General features: G+C 36.4%; 1 protein-coding gene across 5 annotated transcripts in view; it reads left to right on the plus strand.

The window, feature by feature from the left end:
• MARK1 (microtubule affinity regulating kinase 1) overlaps positions 1 to 22,011 on the plus strand; it is a 56,731-nt gene extending 34,720 nt beyond the window's left edge. For 2 of the 5 annotated variants that reach the window (XM_021552507.3, XM_021552543.3), the window contains 11 exons: positions 1,266 to 1,502; positions 1,590 to 1,709; positions 5,742 to 5,841; positions 6,443 to 6,555; positions 7,803 to 7,956; positions 9,012 to 9,205; positions 11,857 to 11,957; positions 14,129 to 14,287; positions 15,076 to 15,330; positions 17,808 to 17,852; positions 19,919 to 22,011. In XM_021552507.3, the coding sequence (XP_021408182.3) occupies positions 1,266 to 1,502; positions 1,590 to 1,709; positions 5,742 to 5,841; positions 6,443 to 6,555; positions 7,803 to 7,956; positions 9,012 to 9,205; positions 11,857 to 11,957; positions 14,129 to 14,287; positions 15,076 to 15,330; positions 17,808 to 17,852; positions 19,919 to 20,273 (1,833 nt within the window). In that variant the 3' untranslated portion in view covers positions 20,274 to 22,011. The remainder of the gene's footprint in view (positions 1 to 1,265; positions 1,503 to 1,589; positions 1,710 to 5,741; positions 5,842 to 6,442; positions 6,556 to 7,802; positions 7,957 to 9,011; positions 9,206 to 11,856; positions 11,958 to 14,128; positions 14,288 to 15,075; positions 15,331 to 17,807; positions 17,853 to 19,918) is intronic. The other 3 variants (XM_021552517.3, XM_021552526.3, XM_021552535.3) reach the window with 3 other exon arrangements.
• The last annotated feature ends 172 nt before the right edge of the window (positions 22,012 to 22,183 follow it).

Consider the following 22,183-nt stretch of genomic DNA (forward strand, 5'->3'; position numbering starts at 1 on the left):
TAGTTAATTGTCTGCTGTTCTGCTCACTGAGTGTAAGCAAAATTATTAAAAATAAGCTCAAACAAACCCAGACAAAATCATGTTTACCCTTTTAATCAAATCCGCTGACAATTAGATTGCTGCTTCTCTGATTGTGAGCGGAAGCATTTTTATATTTTCTGTGTTCAATTCTGAGCACAGCATCTGATGAGAGATGTCTCTTTGCTGTAAAACTGTTGTTTGGCAATAAGGTGAACCCTCTGGTCTGGTTAACATCTGGCCTTCGGTTGAAAAAGTAGGATTCCTGCTCTTCTTGGTGCTCACTTGTGTTGCTGGCATGCAGATCAGGAGCTGAGACTCAGATAAATAAACATTGCCCAGTGCTGTTGCACTCCTTGCACAACATCCTTGCATTGTTGTCAGTTCTGCTGCACTCCTTGCACAACATCCTTGCATTTTGAGAAATCACTTTATTCCCCCAATAATATATTAGTATTTCTGTAACTTCACCCTTTTTATTTTCTTACCTACTTGTGATGCTAAATGTAAGATACTGTTTACTGACTCTTCAGATACCTGTGCACTTGCATCTGTGTATATGTGGTACATTGCATTTACACGATTGCTGCACAGGCATTAATCTCAGATGTATAGAATACATTCTGTGTGAAAAGAATTAAATACTTGATTGTTTAATTAAATACCATGGTGTTGCTGAAACAAACACTAATAATAAAAGGGAAAGGATTTTTTTGGTACAGAATGCTAAAGTACAGCATGTAGCTTGAAGTGTTTCATCTTACAAGCAGAAGATATCTTCTTCTTAAGTCTTAAATTCATTCTAACATTTACTCTGCCATAATGGTAAATGATGTCTAGGATTAGATTTACTCTCCCTGGCATCAGAAATTGGCATGAACCTGTCAACAGCTTCAAGTGCTATTCTGAGATGTCTAGATACTTCACTCTAAAGCTGAACTAAGTTATTTCTTCCAGAATATAAAATGTTGATAGTTGATTCACTAGCTGACTTTTCAGTTTGTTTAGCTGCTCTTAAAAGTTATGTTTTCTTTAGTAAACATTTCTGATTTTCAGTCCTTGTAACATGTATGGGGGATTAGTTTCTTTTATTCTGCAAGAAAGAGGCAGATGGTGAACTGTTTTAGAAAAAAACATTTTTGTATTTATTGATAAATGATATATTGCACTCCATATATATTGCACTTATATATGTTATATATAATATAATCTGATACAAAAATCCTCCTCTTCTATTTTCCTCTTAGGCAGAAAATCTTCTACTTGATTCAGATATGAACATTAAAATTGCAGACTTTGGGTTTAGTAATGAGTTCACGGTTGGTAATAAACTGGACACGTTTTGTGGCAGCCCGCCTTACGCTGCTCCTGAACTTTTCCAAGGAAAGAAATACGATGGCCCTGAAGTGGATGTGTGGAGCCTTGGGGTGATTTTGTACACACTAGTGAGTGGATCACTGCCATTTGATGGTCAGAATCTAAAGGTACAGTTACATTATGAAAGCTTGGCTTCTGCTGGCTTTAAACCTTCTGTCTCATCAGGAGCTCATCTTTTAAAACTGATTTTACAGGAACTGAGGGAGCGAGTCCTGAGGGGGAAGTACCGCATTCCATTCTATATGTCCACAGACTGTGAAAATCTGCTGAAGAAGCTACTAGTACTGAATCCAATAAAAAGAGGCAGCTTGGAAGTAAGTAATTTTGGCTTGGAAAAAAGGGGGCTTAAATTAAGAAAGAATAAAATACATACAACAGTTGCTTGAGAATTCTTAATTTTTCAGGATCGATACTTTGTTCTTGTTTTAAGGGCCCAAAAGTCTTGTTAAATAAAAAAAAAAAAAAGGAAATGTCCTAGAAACAGTGCAGCTTGAAAATAGAAAGTGTTAATCAATGAAAATCTACCCTTAATTGCAGCTGTCTAATAGCTAAAATAAGAACATTACAAAGTGTGAATTCTTCCCACTTGTTTCAGTCAGATAATGGAGCTAGTTCAAAATCTGTGGAAAGTGGGACAAGATTGTAAATGTCTTCCTGGAGTTTTTCAGAAAAACGAGACCAGCAGCAGGCAGTGCCATAAGCTTTTTCAACTGACCATTTTCATGGCTTCTTAAAAAGGATAGGTGCCAGAAGAATAACTAGCTGATGGAAAAGAGTGTCGATTTTTTTGTTTGCTTCAGTGCCATAATACATGAAAACATTAAGAACTCTGTGAATGGTAAGCTAATGATGGCTAGTTATTTCTGTTTGAGCCTTTCTTCTCCCTCTTCTGGCAGTGTTGTTTTTGAGTAGGTAGAAAATTTATATATATAATAATTCCTGCTGTGTCCCTTGGGTAAAATCTGTTTGGGGAATTTCTAATGAGTTATGATTGTTGTTGTTAGTAAATTAGGTTTTCTTTTCATGGGATGTGAAAAATATCTGTGCAGAACTTGTAAGATGTCTAAAAGCTTCAGTGTTTTTTAAGGGGCTGTTTTGTTCAAGATTGATGTATTGGATAGTACTTGCTGCATAGCTGATATTTAACAAATAATTGGTGTAGAGTTCACTCTAAAAGCTGCCTGGGTCTATTGTGTGAATTCTTTAACAGGGAGGGATTTTTTAAAATAACATCTGCTTACCATAGAGATGAAAATAGAGCAGAAAATAAGTAGAATACTTTTAAAATAGTATTTGCATGAGTTAATCACTAGTGACTTTTGTTTCATCTTTCTACACTTGTGCAGAAGTGGATGTGTTCCAGAGAATAAATCCCATTTAAGCAGCTTTTTCTTTGTAGTGGCATGACTTATGCTTCCTGGCATGGAGGCAGGCTACCTGTGCAAGGAAGCATGGACTCACTGAGCTTGGCCTGCATGCAACTTATTCCAAGCTGATGCTGGTTTATGGCTTTTTACAGATAGTTTTAAGAGAATAGTGAATGATGGGCTCTGCTTTACTGATATGTGCTCATTATGTTCTCTGATTACTGTCTACAGGACATAATGGTAAGAGTGTAGACATTTCAAAGATCACTGTTCACCTGTGTCATGTTTAGCTTTTAGGGAAGTAGTCTTTTCTTCTATTGAATTTTTGTCTGAATATTCAGCAGTTTATCTTCAAATCTAATTTCACTTTCATCCTAGGTATTGTAGCGTTATCCAGTTCTTGTAAAATTCCTTCCTGGCCCTGGAGAGAGGTGTTGGAGATAGCAGCTTTGCTGAAATGACAAGGCAGTCAGATTGTGTGGAATAGAGAGAGAAAATGTCATGTGTGACCAAGGGTCCTGAGCCAGTTCCAAAATACTGATAACAGACATTGATCAGTATGCTGACCTAAGGGGAGGAGAGAGGCATCATGACCCTTTTTTTCCAAAGGAATATTCTTGAAATCACATTTGCTGAATTAAAGAGTGTGGTATGTGGTCTGGAAAGAAATGTCTGCCTGAACACTTCTAAAAATACATGTTTAGAATGAAAGTATAAATTTGTTGGAAGCTTCTAAAAGTGGAAAAGCTAGGTCATCTTAGGTTGGGGAGGGGGATTTTTTTGTGCTTTGCCTTCTGATTATTTGCTCAGTCCTAGCCATACAGCTTCTCAATTCCCATGCATGTTTTTGGCAGACCATCCAAAAGGATGTTTGTCAGTGACATCAGCACCAAAGCTCAGATCCACACAGGACCAGCACCACATGGTTAGGTTTAGCACTTGTCCTCTGGTAAGAACCAGGCAAATCTTTATTAAAATGCTTCCTCTAGACTTTTTCATGGCTCCAGCCAAGAAGTAACATTTTCTAAATGAGCATGTTGTCATAAACCATTAAATCTTCCCAGGAAGTGATGGGGAAAATGTACTGTCAGAGAAAATACCTCTTAACTGACAGGTTTTCAACTAATTCCTCTTTCCCTTTACCCCAGTCTTTAATTCTTTTGCATAGTGTTGCTCTGAAATTTCTCCAGAGCAGATTTATGCTTTCAAAGTGTAATAAAGCAAAATAATTTTGACACAGACAAGACTTGAGCCAGACCAGATTTTTATTAGATATTTTTCCTGAAAATGGAGGGAAAACTCATCAGTAATATCTAATTGGTTGAAATTTAGTTTGGATTGGTGTTTAAGAAGTACAGTTTGAGTCAGATTTCTAAATATTCTCACCAAGGCTGCTGCTCTTTAATCAGCTGACTGAAGGCCCAGCAGAACTTACACAAATGTAGTATTGATCCTGGAATTGGATTGTTTGTGTCGCTTCAAAATGCTTAATTGTAAGAGCCTGTTAAAGAGTTGTACAATAACTCAGTGTGCCTCTGAGGTCATGCATTTAAAAGACAGAAGCCAGCAGAAATGTAGATGGAAACAGAAAGCAGATTACGTTGAACTCTAGATCCACCTGCTGAAGAAACATAAAAAAATGTAAGTGGGAATTTTCAGGTTTGTTGGTTAATTCCAGAAGGATAAAGAAAGAGGGGTAGAATTTGAGCCATGATTTCTGTCATCCACTTCATCACGCTTAAACTTCAGATTTATTTAACAGTATCTTTACAAAATTATGATTGCAGAGAGTGCATAATAGCCTTTGGGCAGGCTCTCCTATTCCTGAAAGGCTACAAATACATAACCCAAGTCTGTTGTCTAGTAGACTCATGATCTGTATGTCAGAAATACAGTATAGCAGTATGTGTTCACCATACCTCCCTCTTTATCCCCTCAAAAGCCAAAAAATAATTCCATGATAGAACAAATCTTTTAAGTGTTACTGTCAGCAAAATGTTAATTGGCACAAAGTTCTGTATTGTTCTTGTAAGGATACAGCTATTAGGATCTGTAATTTGGCAGTAGCACTACATACAACGAATTTGGTTATATCAATGGAAAATTGAGTCTTTGGCTCTTTGTGAGAAATAACTTAATTCAGTGTTTGCAAGGCAGATTTGGAGCCTGTGGGAAACTTGATTTGCTGGCACTTGTTTTGTTCTTGTGTCCATGTAGTGAGCAGTATTAGCATCTGTCCCTGAAGAGACATGTGTGCTTGTTGCTGCAGGAGGGAAAATGATTTTAGCAGTTTAAAGATGAATATGTTCTTAAGGCAAAATTGTGATGGTTAGGGATTCCAGACAATCAATCTGACAGCCTACAAAAAGATCCAGACCACAAATGAAGGAAATTTTCCAAAGAAGGCAAGAGAAATTTTTGAAGTAAATAACTGCATGGTATAGAGAGAGTTAAGAGGCATTTGTCCCTCCAGCCAAACTTGGAAACATATTTAGGTCAAGTGCAGTGAGAAGATCCATAGGAAAAAATTGCCAGTTGGCATCATGATCTTGAAACTAATGACTGTAGGAAGCATCAGCACATTCCTGAATTATATTTTAGTTTTTAAACACTCCTTCACTATTATTCGAAGGAGCTCTTTATCATGATAGAGCTGGTATTGCATTAGCATCTTAGGATGTTAACCAAGAGGAGCACATGGAAGTGAAGTGTACAGAATGAAAGATTTTGTTTTTCAGTGGTTTTTCTGGTATTTTAGACAGGGTGATGGCATGGAGAATGGTAAATAGGAGGAATGAACTTATGGGAACATAAGGATGTGAAAGATAAAAGAAAAATAAGACATGAGGAGAAAAGGTATGAGGGAAAGAGCAGCATTCAGATTATGAACTTCAAACTGCTTTCCAGCAGCCAAGCTAGCACAAGTGTAATGGGGTATGGTAAAGGGCATGTTGGCCTAAAGCTCTTTTATTTTCTTAGCAAATCATGAAGGATCGGTGGATGAATGTAGGCCATGAAGAAGAAGAACTAAAGCCATATACTGAGCCTGAACCAGATTTTAATGACACCAAAAGAATAGGTAAGACTTTCAAAAGCATGTTGCATCTGGTGCACACAGGCAGTTTTATTTTGGAAGGCAAACCAAACTCTTATGAATATGACCTACAATCTCATCATACAAGTAAAATTCATTTCTTTATTTAAATGAGAAATTCTATTACACTGGCCTCCTTATAACTACTGTTGCGACTTCACTGAGCTGACATCAATCTACAAGCACAGCAAAAGACAAATAAGACTACAGCATTTAACAGACTGAAGGAGGCAGATTTTGTTATGAGGGCAACATTTCTTGCCTGCTGTGGTAAGAGAAAGTTACTGTTTTGGCCCAGTAGCTATTCTTAGTTTCTATTTGCCAGTGCTTTATTTGTTGTTGAATAACACTGAATGTTGTATAAATTAGTTAAGAGTTGTCTAATATAGTTGGGAGTTTTCAAGATTAAAATAACAAGAAAGAGAGGTGTTAGTAGCATTTTCTGGTTTTGCACAGCAAAAAAACCTCAGTGGGGTGATTTGAATCTTAGTTACTTGTAAATTGTAAGGCTGTTTTTCTGTTTTCACTGTTCTTAAGTTGTCGGTAAACCCAAACACATTCTGCTGATCTGGTTTTTTACTCTTAGACATTATGGTCACAATGGGCTTTTCAAGAGAAGAAATCCATGAATCTTTAGTAAACCAAAAGTATGATGAAGTCATGGCCACTTACCTGCTTCTAGGTAGAAAACCACCTGAAGTAAGTGCTGTTCACATTTTCTGGTTTGGCCTTCATATGTTGCTGGGTTGAATGATGTTTTTATTAATTATTTTGTAACATTTTTCTTTTAATTGTGATTGATAACTTATGAATGTTTCCCTTTTCATATCCCCTTGGACATCTTGCTAGTTCCCATATGAAGAAATAAATTAAATCCTCCAGTTTGTTCATGTTTGCTTGTAAATGTGTGTAATTGCTTTTCTAAAACACTAGCTGTTAATCTGAAGTGTCGTGACTTCTAAGTGCTGAGTTTTCTTCTTATCATGTGTGTTTTCAGTTTAAATCTGAAATAATTTAGAGCAATTATTTTTTTGGGTACTCAGATGTGATATTCTTTATTTCTCAGAAATGTGCTCATCCTCTCTCACTCATATACTGTTTTATAGTATATTGAATTATTCTGTAAGTTATTGCATTGTAGTCATTAATAAATTTGTGGCAGAAAATCTTTGGGATTGTTTTGGAACTAGAAGGATCTGTACATCTTTTGGGACCATGTGGATTTTTCAGGAAATCAGAGACCAAGGCTTTATTTTTGAAGGAATTTTTTCCCTTGCTACTTCGTTGGCCTTCCCCCAGTTCTGAGAAAGTGTAGATCTGATATGTGCATCCTTGAGTGCATTTTCTCACATTTCTGAGCCAGAATTCCCTTCTGATGGCAGAGCATGGAGGGAATCTGTCTAAAATAATTTTGGCTCACATTGCTTAGAAGAGGATATTTGTCTTTTCCTCTGCTTTTACATAGAACTTATGCTTCTTAAAGACTTACAAATCAGTGGCTGAGATACAGACCTTATAAAGATGTTTTGAAAGCCATAAAGGATCCTTTAGTCAGTACTTGCTTTTTTAGTCCTTCTGACTCAGTCCAGTGCATTTTAAAATTGTTCTGGAGCTATGAATGCTCTTAGGCTTAAAAATAAAATTTAAAAAGGCAAGGGAAACCATTCTGTGGCTTCGGTTTTAAAATAGCACCGTTTTTGTTTCTGTCAAGATTCTTCTAATTTTGTTTTGAGCATTCATTAACTATGTAGCTTTAGCTATGTGTTTTTAAAGCACATTAAACACAGATGAAGAGATAAAATTAATCTTGAAGACTATTCAACTCCAGATACAATGTTAATTTTTTTTAAAGTGCCTTTGATTGCAACTTTTTGCTTCATAGTGCTATAAAAGTACCAGTAATGTTGAATTTCATTTATATTTTGAAAAACTTGTTTTCCATGTAGTTTGAAGCAGGCGATTCCCTGTCCAGCAGCAACTTGGGTCAAAGGTCTCGCCCCAGCAGCGACCTCAACAACAGCTCAGTGCAGTCCCCCGCTCACCTGAAGGTGCAGCGGAGCATCTCCACCAACCAGAAGCAGCGGCGGTTCAGCGACCACGGTGCGGATGGCGTTGCAAGTGAAGTTACAGCCACGGCTGATGGGAATGGGCAGGGTTTTGTGAGCCTGGCAGGGCCCCCACTCCGTGCATTTGTTGTGTAGCTCATCGTGATGTGTGTCTGTGTGAAGGTTTCCATGGTAAATCTGGATCCGTGCACCTCACAGATTTAATTCTTTGGACTTGTTACTTGGCTGGCTCAATAGATGAGACACTGAGGGTGTTTTCTGCTTAGGAGCTAATGGCAGCTATTGCTCTGGATAACCCCAAGGGCAGCAAACCAATTATTTTATCATTACATTTGGCTGTGGGGCCAAATTGTTTGCTTCTAAGAAACAACAAATTATGAAGTATTCAGGAAATGTTTTCAGGTGAAAATGCTTCTATCAAAAAAGAATATGTATTTAAAACATGTCATGAAAGATTATTTTTTCCCTCAGCTGTCAAATTGCTATAAATATTTCTAAAATGTTTGTCCTTTTTCTCTGCCTAATTTGCATTACTGTTTTCTACATTTTGTTAGCCGATGTGATTTTATTTCAAAGGAATGTAAAAGTCTACTGATGGAGGAGTTTTCCCAAAACATTTTAAAGAATGATGAGGGGAAAAGAATTGTAATATTTTTCAAGTATAAACAGGCTTGTAAACGAAGTAGGCCTAGGGTTTTCAGGGGAAAATAATATTTTGCAGTGTTTAGAGGAAAAGGTATGCAGCAAAAAGTACTGAAAAATTTGAAAAATATAATTTAATTCCTTCTTTCATAATACTGTACAAATTGCATGGATTTAAAGTGAGAATTAAAATGTTCTTCTAAGTTTTACATATTGATGTGAAATGGGAAGTAATTCTGAACTGCAAATTGGAAGTGAAAAGAGAGTGGGTAAAAAGAGCACAGGCTGTCACGGCTTGATTTAGTAGGTTGGTCTGTGTACTGAGTTTGCTGTCAGACTTGTTCAAATGCTTTTTTTGGACTCGGGGAATTATATTTAGGCTACTTTGGCCAAGAAAAATACAGTGATTATTTTTAGGTATTTATTAATTCTATTTTTATTTGGCAGTTGGCCCCTCAATTCCTCCTGCTGTGTCATACACAAAAAGGTCTCAGGCAAACAGTGTGGAAAGTGAACAGAAAGAGGACTGGGACAAGGATGTCTCACGTAAACTGGGAAGCACTACAGTGGGATCCAAAGGAGAAATGGCTGCAAGTCCACTTGTGGGTCCAGAAAGAAAGAAGTCAAGTGCAGTTACCAGTGTGAGTTGGGTGTGCTTTTGGCTTGTTATATTTATTTTTTCCCTATTTAAACAAAATGTGCAGCGCAAGATTACTATAGACATAATGGGTACTGAATAAGCCACTAAGTCTATTTCTGGTGACTTTTACTGGCAGACAGAAATAGGCTACAGTAGATGCCTTTTAAAATAAATCTTTCCCTTCTCCCTCAACTTTACTTTTTCTAACACTAACATAACAGTAAACATGAGAATGTCTGCACTTGGGCAAACTTCGGTTTCTGTCAAGAAAAATATTGGATATTTAAGGAAAAGAACATAAGAATAGAGCCAATATGGAATGTTCTTGTTCTGGTTTTTAATGCTTGTCTATCTACAAGGAAGTCAAGGGACTTCTGATTCAGAGATTTCATTTGATTAATCCTGCATAATATCTCTCATAAACTTTCTCTGTCAATTTGGCTGTTTGGTTTTCTGAAACCACTTCATTTTGGACTTCAGAAGTGGAGCAGGATCAGGGGGATCCACCCACTCGTTCCCTTGCGTATGCCTGCTGATATGCTTTATAACCTGGCTGTTGTATTAAGGAACTGAGCTAGCAAATTTATAATTTCTTAATGTTTCTATTATGATATTCACAGTTCTGTAAACTGCTATCATATTACTGCCTCACACACCTTTGTTCCAAATCGGACAGTCTGTCTCTTCTAATGTGAAAGCATCTACTTTGCCTTTTGGTAGTACCTGTGCAGTAGGATTGATGTTTGGGATTCACAGTGAAAAAAATACTGCATGGTGTTTAAGCAGCTACTTAGGAGCAAAAGTTCATGTGAGGAGAAAAAAATATGCATGAATCATGATTTAAGATTCAAGTGTACTTTATGCTATTTCAAAAACATAGTCTGTTAAATACAAAAACTCTTGCCGTCTTTTAGTACAGTAGACTGGCAGCAGGAATTCTCATTGTCCTTTGGGATTCTACATGCTCCCATCTTGGATATTCTGGGAAGATGATGTGCATTTCTATTAGAATTTTCTGAAAGGAAAATAAATGCTGAAGTTTGTTTAAGTCCTAATGTTCTGCAGGCTGTGTCTGGAATACATCTTCACATGCTTTAATTTTTTTTTTTTTTTTTTTTTTTTTTAAATTGGTTGTTGTCTCCTCACCCCTGCAAAAGTGTTTGAAATTATGGTTGTGTGGATTGCATGCAGGAATTTTGAGTCTTCTAAGATTAGATTTCATATCTGAGCTTTTCCAAAACTACATTGCCCCAAAGCTGATTAGAGTCATGTGTGGTACAAGCTGATATGTCACTATCATTTCTCTGCTTTGTGAGAACTAATTAAATGGAGTATCTTTGCTGTGAAGAATGAGAAATTGATTTACTTGCTAATGACAACTTCAATATATGTGCATTTTTAGCTCTGTTACTATTTTGGGGACTTTGAAAGGCTTTGTGATGGGCACGATTAGGGAATATTGGTGTCTGATATTACAACAGTAGTTCAAGGTTGAGCAGGTTACACAGATAGTAAATATTTTTGTTTAAAACTCAAACATTTGAAGTGAAAAAAAGCTAATTTAATGTGGATAATTAAAAAATATTTTTTTGTAACTTTGGGGGTAATGTGATGTTACCTTCAGAAAGGCAGGATTTCTTGAAAACATATTTACGACTTTTAGTCATATTTGTGTAACTCGGGAGAGTTTAATTTCAGAAACAGTTATTGCAGTTGTTAATCTTCCTTACAATTTGGCCTTAAAACAGTTTATTAAGTGGTCTCTGTGGTGTCATATTAATGCTGAAAAACTGTAGGTGAGAGGGACCTAAACATAGTAAATCTTGCAGAGTTCATTATGTCCTACAGTACCCTAGTCTAGGGTATTTGAAGTCTTTTGCTAGCAGGCATCAGAATGTAATGTTAGCACAGTGCAACCTCTCCCACCCCAAATTCAGTATGTAGTGTATTAAAAAGTGAGAATTTTATGTCATGTATTAAAGCTAAATTTTCAGCTAACCTCTGCTTCGTAGGGATGGAGAGTATGTTTAGGCTTATTTTGGGAAGTCTATCAAAACTACTATTAGTAACAGAGAAATACTATCTGTATTTTTGCAACAAGACATATTTACCATGTTATCTGCATCATAATTTCTGAGTTGACTGACTTGATTGTATTTCCATAGTAGACTGTATTTCCAGATTGATAGTATTTCCATTTTCCTCTAAAAAGCTCTTTTTGACAGGAGCAACAAACTGGAGCCCTTGTTGGAAAATTATGCTGTGCAGGAAAGCCTTTCAGCCAGCCATAGGTGTGTTGTCTGGGATCCCAGTTTGTTTGATCCCAGGGACAAATAATACAGGAACACAGTGTGTGGGACTTGCATAATAATTCTTAGTAAAGTATGTGTCAGCAAAATTAAACTTCCTTGTGTTCTCTCAGTGTATTCTCAATGGTGCAGTAATGAGATGTGGGAGCTATTGGAAAAAAAACAGCTGATGATATAAGTGATTTGTGTTGCCAGCTTGACTTAGTAGATTTGAAAGCATTAACAATATACATAAGTGGCTGAAACACTGTTTTGATTTGCTTCTTCCAATGCTTAGATTTTTGTACAACATGATATACAGTAGAAAGTATTTAATTTACCTTTGATATTAATTATCTTCTAGAATAATGTGTTTTCTGGTAGTGGAATGACAAGGAGGAACACTTATGTTTGTGAACGTTCTTCAGATCGCTATTCTGCAATACAGAACGGGAAGGACAACAGGTATTGTTCAACTTTCCTTGTTTCTTAGCTTGGGTACAAGAACTGAGGCACAGAAGAAGCAGGTTATGCAAAATACCATTATGAATCACAGTGTGAAATACATAAAGTCCAAGTGTATGTTTTTATCTTCCACTGCTGCTTCTTTGTGATGAATTTTTAAGCTAAATGTGTCAGTCGGCCTTTGCTTCTTTTTATGGGATCACATTGATTGCTGAGGGTTGTCTTCCAACACAGGACCAAGGAACTGCCAACAGCTAATTGCTAAGTGGGCAGTTCTGCTGTGGAGAGCTTCAGATGGATTACTCTGACAGTGTAGCTTTTTCATTTCCTGCCTAACCACTCAAAAAGCTGAAATTATTAAAATTTGTCGATTGTTTTCAATATAAGTTTCTGGCCTAAATAGTATTTTCATAGTGATGGTAACCAGTTTGTGTCTATTTGTGGGATGACAATGAAACTCAGTTTAGTAGGTTTTAAGTATTGTGTTTAACGCTGCCAGTTAGTCTTTTTAAAAATTTTTTGTTCATACCTGTTGTTGTTTAATCCCTGTACTTGACTGAGAAATAAGTTACTGGCTTTAATGGAGAGTAATAAAAACTAGATTTTTAAAATTTAGATTCAAATAACAGCTCTTACTCTGATGCTTTTCAAGTTATTCAAATCAAGTAGTTACTGTAAAATAAAAAAAATCATAGCATGAAATAGCATAATTGAATAAACTAGTTTTCTTTTGTTTTTTGTCATAATGCTTGAATTTTTTAATGATGCATAAAATTTTGGAAATAAGAAGTACAGGTTTGTTCATTTACAGTAAAATTATGAGTGTGGAACAAATAAAAGACAACTATTTAATTATAAACACTTAAAGTTAGATTTCTGCTTTTTAATGTACTTCCTTAAAGCATTTTATTTTCAGATTATTGGATGGGTACTTTCAAAATGTTTTTCCAAATTTTTGTGTATAGTTTCAAATACTGGAATAAAGGTAGTAAAAATCCTTTTTTGCAAAAAAGCAGATAACAGATGTTTTTTAGATAGTGTTATAATATGTAGTACAATATTTTTTCTGATCTGATGGATATTTTTCTTTCAAGAGATTTAATACATAAAATGCTATAAAGTATTTTTCAAAGTTTTTAATTTTGCAGTTATCTTTTCTATAAATGTATAAATAATAAATTTTAAAATTATTAAAAATATTTATAAATTTTTCTATAAATATGAAAGATTCTTAACCTCTGTTCCTTTCATGAGTGCAGTGGATATTGTGCTCAGTTCTTTGAGCATATTCTGAAAAATTAGGAAGAATTTTCAGATATATTCTTTACCTTTCCTACATGATGTTATATTGCAGTTGAATTTGGATTTGGTGCAGCTGAATATCTTGTGTCATCTAATTATTTATCTGAAGTCTTTACCTCTTTGCTACAGATATTTAGCTGTGGGACTCCAGCTGCTAATACATTATTAATGCAATTTCACTTATGCTTGTAGAGACAGAGCTGTATTTTGCCTTAATTCATTTTACTTTTTTTTAAAAAAATTAATGGCACAATAGTTTTGCCACTACTTTCATCTTTCTTGACACTTAAGGAAGGAGAAATAAAAGTAATGCTAGAAGGAATTGTACTTTGAAAGGGTTGACTCAGCCCAGCAATGTCTGGAGGACACTGTCCAGAGAAGGACAGATTGGTCCTTTAAAAACCAGTCACTTCCAAGCGTTAATGTGACAGCAGTTCCAAATATTTCATATTTTAGATGTTTGTTTTAACTGCAAATAAGTGTATTAATGAAAGGAGAGTCTATTTAATCAATCTATTTAAGTCTCTGTGAATTTCTTTTTCAGTATTTTTTATTCTGTCCTGGTATTCATTGTTGTCTTTCTTCATTACTTTGAATAATGCATGTGTAAGCTTTAATCTTGGGAGGAATGAAAAGGCCTAACTTAATGTATATGGAGAATTCATTTATGGATTAATGTAATTTTCTTAGAATTCTGTATACTTTAGCTGACTAAGGTGGCCTGGTCACTCGGTCTTATGTTTAATTAAGCAGCACTGCTGAGTTCTAAAAGAATAAATGAATTCTTTTCTCTCTTTTTTGTAAGGAGTTTTACACTAACCTTTCTTTTCCCATTCATCCATCCCTGCTGCCTTGCTACCATGGAAAAGCCTGACGGAAATGTCTGCAAGCAGCACATCCTCTGCAGGCTCTGCAGTGGCCTCTGTCTCCGCACGCCCTCGGCATCAAAAGTCTATGTCTGCCTCTGGTCACCCTATCAAAGTCACACTGCCAACCATCAAAGATGGTACTGAAGGTTACCGACCAAGGTAACAGATCGATGGGCATTTCTTTATTGCTGTGCACTTCAGGAGTGCTCTTGTTCAGTTTGTGACAGACATCAAAGTGTTTGTAATCCAGTCAAAACTGCCATCTTGTGTTCTGGTTTTAAGCAGGAGTTTGCTCAAGTATTGTGGGTATTACAGGTGATTTAGACCTGATTTTGTTCATCATACAGATGATTTAAACCTGATTTTGCATACAGTTAAAGTTCCTTGACGGCCTCCCTCTGGAAACTTCTCAAACTTAAGTAGTTAAAAATTTGAACTGTACAACACAGGCCACCATAAATTGAAATGAAATACTGGAATGTAAACCTCTCTGATTTGTAGGTTGCTAAGCTCACTGGTGTCTAAAAGCACCATGGTATAGTTGTCCTTTCTATTAGCTGCCTGAATAACTTTATACACTTATTTCTGTCAGTTTATGACTTAAGAAATATCCATTAAGTTTTTTGGGAATGCTTGTGTTAAGGGTATTACTAAACACATTTTTCCAGGAGAGAGCTGGAGACACTTTCAGGTCTCGCCACAGACTTTTCTACCTTTTTTCTTTTGTCCTATTATCTGTGTATACTTTTTTAAACAGCTCTAATACTTGAAATAGAAATAATCAAGAGATATTTTCATTGTACAAACAGAGTATGAATCCTAAAAGCAAATCAGTAGCACATTCAGTTTTTAAAAGGAATCAAGATTTGGATTGATTGAGAGGCGGTTGTCATGTAGCAGAGCTTTTAGCCTGGTCTTCCTCGTTATTTATGCTTCTGTTTTGCCAGCAGCGCAACTCAAAGAGTGCCTGCTGCCTCCCCATCTGCTCATAGCATTAGCACCACCACCCCGGACCGGACGCGCTTTCCGCGGGGCAGCTCCAGCCGCAGCACTTTCCACGGGGAGCAGCTGCGGGAGCGGCGCAACGCCACCTACAACGGCCCGCCCGCCTCGCCCTCCCACGAGACCGGGGCGTTCGCGCACGCCCGCAGAGGCACCTCCACGGGCATCATCAGCAAGATCACCTCCAAGTTCGTCCGCAGGTTGGTACCTCGAGTTTCTACAGAAAAAAGAATTATAAAAGCCCAGCCTGTAAGCAGGATTTTATTTGCAAAGTCTTCGACAGTTTCCAGTTCAACTTTGAAGTAAATATACATTTAGTTAAAATGCTGCTTGGTTTGTGCGTTCCTTCCAGAATCTGCCTTGTTTTACTAATGTGTACATATTGTAACCATTGTTTGGCCAGCTATTCTGCTTCTTTACCTTAAAGGAACAAAAGAGCACTGCTCAAAAGGGGCTTTTGCTCCTGTTTCACAGCTGTGATACAATTAAAGCAGAATCAAATTCATTTAAATCCTGAAAAGAGTGATTTCAAAATAAGTCATTATTTAATGTTAACAATATTTTGCTTTTTTAATTGGATGCAGTCTGTTGCAAGGGCAATATTTACAATCATTTTATTGCTGTGCTTAAAAGGAGTAGGTATTCACAAGTTAATTCCGATAATTCTAAAATATCTGAATAAATGAGAAGTTAGAAGCAGGCAGAAATCTGGAAGTGTGGAAATAATAGTATTTCAGTATCACACAGCCTGTTTTTTTATGTCAACAGCTTCTTCAAATGTAAGTTCAGGTTTCTGAAAGAAGAAAGCACACACATCCTGGATCTGCATTCATTCCTGTGATGATACTATCAGTAATAATCCTGTGATGAGAGGTGCTGAGAAAGGTTTTCAAATACACTGTTCAAGATAAGTGACAGTCACAAGAGCTTTCCTAAAAGGGGGACTTAATTTTCATTTTGCCTCTTTCTACTAGTGATTTATCTATTAATTGCATCTGGTGAGCTGATAGTGCATCAGTGTGTGTCTAAGAGATACCTCCTAAGAAGACCTAAAAAGAAAAAAGTGAATGAATTCTTTTCTTTTTCCAGGAACCTGAACTTACTACAGGACTCTGATCCTCCATTATTGATATCTCCAGAACTTTTATAGTTGGAAGGAGAGAATTGTTCTCTGACTTTAAGGAACAAAAAAGTATTACAGCAAAGCTAGTTGACTGTTGTCAGTGTAGGTTTCTAAATAGGAAGAAAGGAATTTTCCTGTTGAGTAACTAATCAACTTCAAGAGTACAGGCTGCTTTTTTGTGTAATAGCTCCTTGTTTTTTTGCAAGGAATGGTATCTTGACTTTGTTTTTAAGAGTTAGATCAAAGAAATAATGTTTTCATTATCTTAAAATATTAAAATAATTTTTAAACTATATGTTTAGAATTAAAATATCCTAAATCTATGTATTTTAAATTTGTCTTTATTATAGAAGATTTTATACCATTTCCAAGTATGTTTTATAATGTTCAAAGTATATTTTGTCACGGCCTTGCAGGGTGTGTGTTTGTTTTCTTACTGGTGATAGTGGGGTGTTTTGTTTTTTTTTTTTTAATTTGAGTTGTTTAAGACTTAGTGGCTGGGATTACCTGGGTGGAGGTCAAGGGGTCTATTTTTTTGCTGTTCTTTGAGTTGGATCACGTAACTTTTAACTTCTGTACTATTCAGGAAATAATGGTTTAAATGATTTTTACTAGAAGGTGTCATGCATTACTTTTTTTGCTAACTTTTGACAAGGGTAAATGCCTTTTCTGGTAAGTATATTAAAAAAATGCTTAATGAGAATGCTTAGTAAATAGGGTATTGAAGTATTTTGAATCAATAGTTTGTCAAAAGATACTTCCATGGTGTTAGTTACTAAAGTATTAGTGTTTTAAAGGTATTACATTAATCAGGTAATTGAAATTGGGTGCTAAATATTGGCACAGTAGCACTAGGAACATACCTAAGTGGCTTACCCAGTCTGGGGATATATTTCAAGTTGTTTCATACTAAAAAGAGATAATATAAAACAGTTCCTTGCAAAGCACAGCTCTAATGCAACAAGTTAAAGATACATTTAATCTTTAGTTCTCTAATACACTCACTGAAGTCAGTGTAACAGCTGATTTGCTTAAAGTTAAGCAGATGTTGAAGTAACCTTCCTGAACTGGGCTTCAAACTTTCGGTCTCACAAACTCTTAGGCACATCTTACTGTTAATTGCTTGAGTGTGCTTAAGCATGGGCTTGTCTCAAAGTACTTTCAGGGATACACAAACCCTGACCCACAAGGGTGCAGAGTGGAGCCCCCCTGGACCACCTTGATCAACTGCTCCTCTGTGCTTGCTGGAGTTACATGTGGCCATTGCTCTGTCTGCAGTAAGATTCAGAACAACATGTTAATTTTGCCAACAATTGGCAAAGTGGGAAAAAAATTTAAACAATTACACGTCAGAGCCAGAAAAAAACAAGGTGTCATAAAGGGTAACTAAAACAACACTTGTGAAAAAATTCTATTAAACAGTATTAGGCTTAACATTATTATACTGATTCTTTTTTTTCGTCAGTAGCTATTTAACATTGTTCTAGGTTTAGGTTTTCTTAACTTTTATTTTTCACTTTTATCATTGAATCTCAACCTTAACTTTGTTTTGAGGGATCCAAGTGAAGGCGAAGCCAGTGGCAGAACTGACACCTCAAGGTGAGGAGTCACTATTAATACTTCGCTCCTAGGTCTTTTGAATCAAGTGATTTCTTAAAGCCTTTTAAATCAGGATGTAAAAGAGAATAGTGCTTAATTATTCTGTATTTCAAAACTGTTTTCTATTTGGGGGGAGGGGGTCTTGTTGAGGTCCTTTATATATCCTTTATTTCTGCTTTCTTGCGAAGTATTTAATACAAAACTTTATGTAAGAGTATTCCTTTGAATAATAACACCCCCTATAGGAGTTTACCAATCCTTTAGGCACTTAGAATCATGATTTGACTTATAAATATTTAATGGTGTTTACTTTTGGTTTCAGTGGACAGTGTAAATACTTTGTGTGTCTGTGTGTATATATGTATCTATTAAATTTTTACTGTAGTTACATACTGTGCTCATTACTAAAGCTGCTGCTTGCCATAAGTAAACACCTTATAGTCCCTGAGAAATGAATGTCACTTGCTCTGAGAAACAAAGCAAGTGACATTCAGACAGAAGGGTTGGTGACTGCCAAATATTGAATTTCTGTGGCAACCACTGTACACAAATCTATAGATGCTTTGTTAGCAATATAACATTCCTTCATATGCTCATTTTCCAGTATATCTGCTCTTTTGCCATGTTTCAGCTTTTGGTGTGCTTAAGCACAGTGCAAACCTCTTTATTTTTCTGCTTTCTAATGAACAGGCATTGTAGTTTGCATTAATTCTAAACTGGTCACTTACAGAAAGTATTGATTTAGTTTTCAAAACAGAAAGCCTATTAAAAAAAAAAAAAAACAAACAGCACATTCTTACCCAGATACACTGTATATAATACACAATGCATTTATCTTAGTTAGCCCTTTTCAATTCAGAGTCTCTTAGCTGTCAAATAGTTATGGAAAGGGAAAAGAGACTGAGTGTTCAAATTAAGTGTAAAGTTGCTTTCAGCTCTTGCTTTCATTCTCTAGCTTTCTCTGCTTTTTGTCATCCTACAGTGTCTGTTTTGGGCTAACAAAGTAATTTGAGATCTTATCCCTGCTCTATCCCTTAATATCAATGTGTTTCTCTGGGGGTCACACAAAGTTGAATTCAAAGTGCTTGTTTTGACTCCTCTCTGAATAATGATGGCAGTTTATAGACTTGAAATGAGAGCAGCACCTCTCCCCAGTGACGGATGGGGAGGCATCAGCATCAGGAGTACCTGGGGCAAGAGCAGATAACAGTTGACTGTGGAATTACTTTAAAATAATTTGTGGTGGCTCTCAAAATGTTTTCTGCAATGGAACAAGTAATCTATTTGATAAGGGAGCATCAGACTAAGAGCAGTAATTGGAAATCGTTCCCTTGCAGTTTTGTCCTTTATCAAATAAAATAGTTTGTCTGTATTTGTAAAATACACGTCACTGTTTCTTACTTGTAAAAGTTGCTGGCCATGTACTCAAATGGTGACAAACAGGCTGTTCACAATCAAATTACAGTCCAAAATCAGCCTTATTAGTTAAAATAAAACGTTATTATAAGGTATTTTGACACAGAGAGAGGTCAAAAATCTAAACAAATACAAAAGGTGGGGAAGGCAGAAAAGAAGGGAGGGAATTAACTAAAGACTTGTGAATTGCAGGGTGGGATTTCTTCCTCTGCTGCTTTTACAGTATGATTTCTGCTTCAGGATTGTGTCCCTCAACTTCAGTTTTGTTCGTGTATGGCATGCTCCAGATCATGAAATCAGCAGAACTTCAGTCATGCTTTTACATAGATTCCACTTTCTTTGGAGCAGTATGGAGTAACGTGTGTCTGCTGCAGTTCCCATTGCACGTGTTGTCATCAGAACATTGTAGAGCAGGGGTTTCCAAACTCGCTCTGCTGTGTGCCACTCCAGTGGCACGGTGCTGTGCTGAGCACACGGCACGTGGGGCGGGGCTGTTCCAGCAGCGTCCATCCCACTCCCTGAATTAGCTTGCCCGTGACTTGTGGCATCTCAGTGGCAGTTTAGAAACCCCTGTTCAAGAACTGTATTTCGCTTCTCTCTCTCAGCTACGCCGCTCTGGTTTTGACTTTGCTGTGTGTCACTTGTTCCAGGAGTGTTTCTGGGGAGCCCAAAGACAGAGAGAAGGAGGATAGCAAAGATTCGAAGCCACGCTCCTTGCGCTTCACATGGAGTATGAAGACCACGAGTTCTATGGACCCGAACGATATGATGAGAGAGATTCGGAAAGTGTTAGATGCCAATAACTGTGATTACGAACAAAAAGAGAGGTTTTTGCTCTTCTGTGTCCACGGTGATGCACGACAAGACAGCCTTGTTCAGTGGGAGATGGAAGTCTGCAAACTGCCACGATTGTCGCTCAATGGAGTTCGCTTCAAGAGAATATCTGGGACTTCTATTGCGTTTAAGAACATTGCATCCAAGATAGCAAATGAGCTTAAGCTGTAAAGAGAACCTAAATTCTTTGGGATCAGGGAAGATTCATACATGATCTACACTTTGAATGTACTGGTTTCGCCTAATGTGATTGGCCTGTGAAACTCCCCATGTAGAAATTGCCCTTATTGCAATAAGGTTATACATAGTTATTCAGAATTGTAAAGTTAAATCCAGTATGACCTATATTAAATAACTGTAGCTAAAGAAGTTATGTTCACATGTACAGGTAAGTATATAGAGCATTCTGTTCATTTTATGTTCATAGAGTTGTATAATAAAAAGATGACTGCTTAAATTCAGATCTTGTATAGTTGTCTAGATTTCTGCACAGAAATGTATGTTTGATGCTTTGAGTTGGAAAAGTTCTTCCCTATCATTTACATTTTTGGTGGGTTTTATAAGTCTTACCTCTACCATGCATTTTTTAAAAAACTTGTGTCCTGAATCAAATGCACAAACTAGTTTTCACAACTGTAGCATGACCGTTTTTAATTATTTAAAAATTGTTCATGAGTTGAACCAAAAGTCAGTGAGTAATTGGCTTTTGTTCTACGTGAGACTGTTCCTGCTTATCTTTGGCTCTTATCCTTGTTATTGGACAGTGTTTAGTTGAAAAAAAGAGACAAATATGTTTACAGTGTTGGCACTTACAGTTTAGAAACTTTGTTCTGCCTTTGGCCAGCTCAGAGCTGTGGGGGAACAGAAACCAGGCATAAGTGATTTCTGTCTGCAAATTCCAGTGCTTATTCCCATGGCCCATTAACAAATGTAGCGCCAAAATGGAGAACCAGAATAATTTCATTTGAATATCTTGGTGTAAAATATCACTTATTTGCTGCCTTCAGAATACTACAAATTCCATTTTATGGAAATCTGTTAACATTGGGACTGTTTAATAGCACAAGATAATCTAAAGTGTTGACCAATTGTGTAAGTTAATAATACCACCTCAGGAATTAGCTTGGCTTTTGGAACATGTGCCCCTAAAGAGTACATGCAATTCCACATAATATTTTACAGCTAAACATACATTGTTTATAATGATGAATTGTTGATTTATGCTTTTGTGGTTGTACAGTTTGTTCCCATGTAACCTGTTTGTGTTTAATATTTTACCAGATTTCTTGTATTTATTCCACATCATTATGCCTGTAATGTGCAGCTTTGTAATTAGGCACTTGCCTACTGAAAAGAAAAAAAAAACAGCCCCACATTTTTTTTCCTTCATAATTAATGATTATAAACTATGTAAAACCACTAGTACTGGTACATTTTAATACTTGTTCTTTTGTACTGAATTAACCATAGAGGTTGGTTGTGCAATGTTATTTAATGTCGTAATTACTGTAATATCAACATATGGGCCCCATCTGCACACTCTTGTGAAGAATAGAAAGTTCATTAAGAAATCGTCACTTTAAAAAATAAAAATTAAAAAAAAAGCTGTGGTAAACTCTGTAACCCTAAGTTAGAAAGCTGTAAGTGTAGTAATGTGCCATTCTCTAATGGCTTCTTGACCAAGATGGACTTTACATACTGTACTGTGATGTAGCTTTCCTATGTAACAGTTATGTTCGGAGATGGACGTGTATTGTTGCCTTAGAAAAAGGGTGGTGTTTGGAAAGAAAGAACTGTAGCCCCTTTTCTTTTTTTTTATCTGATGTTCATTGAACCAAATCTGATGCAAGTCATCTTGATTCACTGGTGCACTCTATTAAAACTTACTTGAACAGTTCTCATACTAAAATACTTGTTGTTTGCCCTTTATAAAAGCACAGTCATCACTGCAGGTAGCAAAACAGTTTAAAGGTGCACAGGCTCCATCTTCAGCATGGTGTGAATTCAGAATTAGCATTGCATGGGTTCACTGGTCCTGCACTGTTCAGAAACTTATCAGTGGTTTAGCATTGCTGAGAAAT

Source organism: Lonchura striata, chromosome 3 (assembly GCF_050655825.1).
Source record: "Lonchura striata isolate lonStrDom1 chromosome 3, ASM5065582v1, whole genome shotgun sequence".
NCBI lineage: Eukaryota > Metazoa > Chordata > Aves > Passeriformes > Estrildidae > Lonchura > Lonchura striata.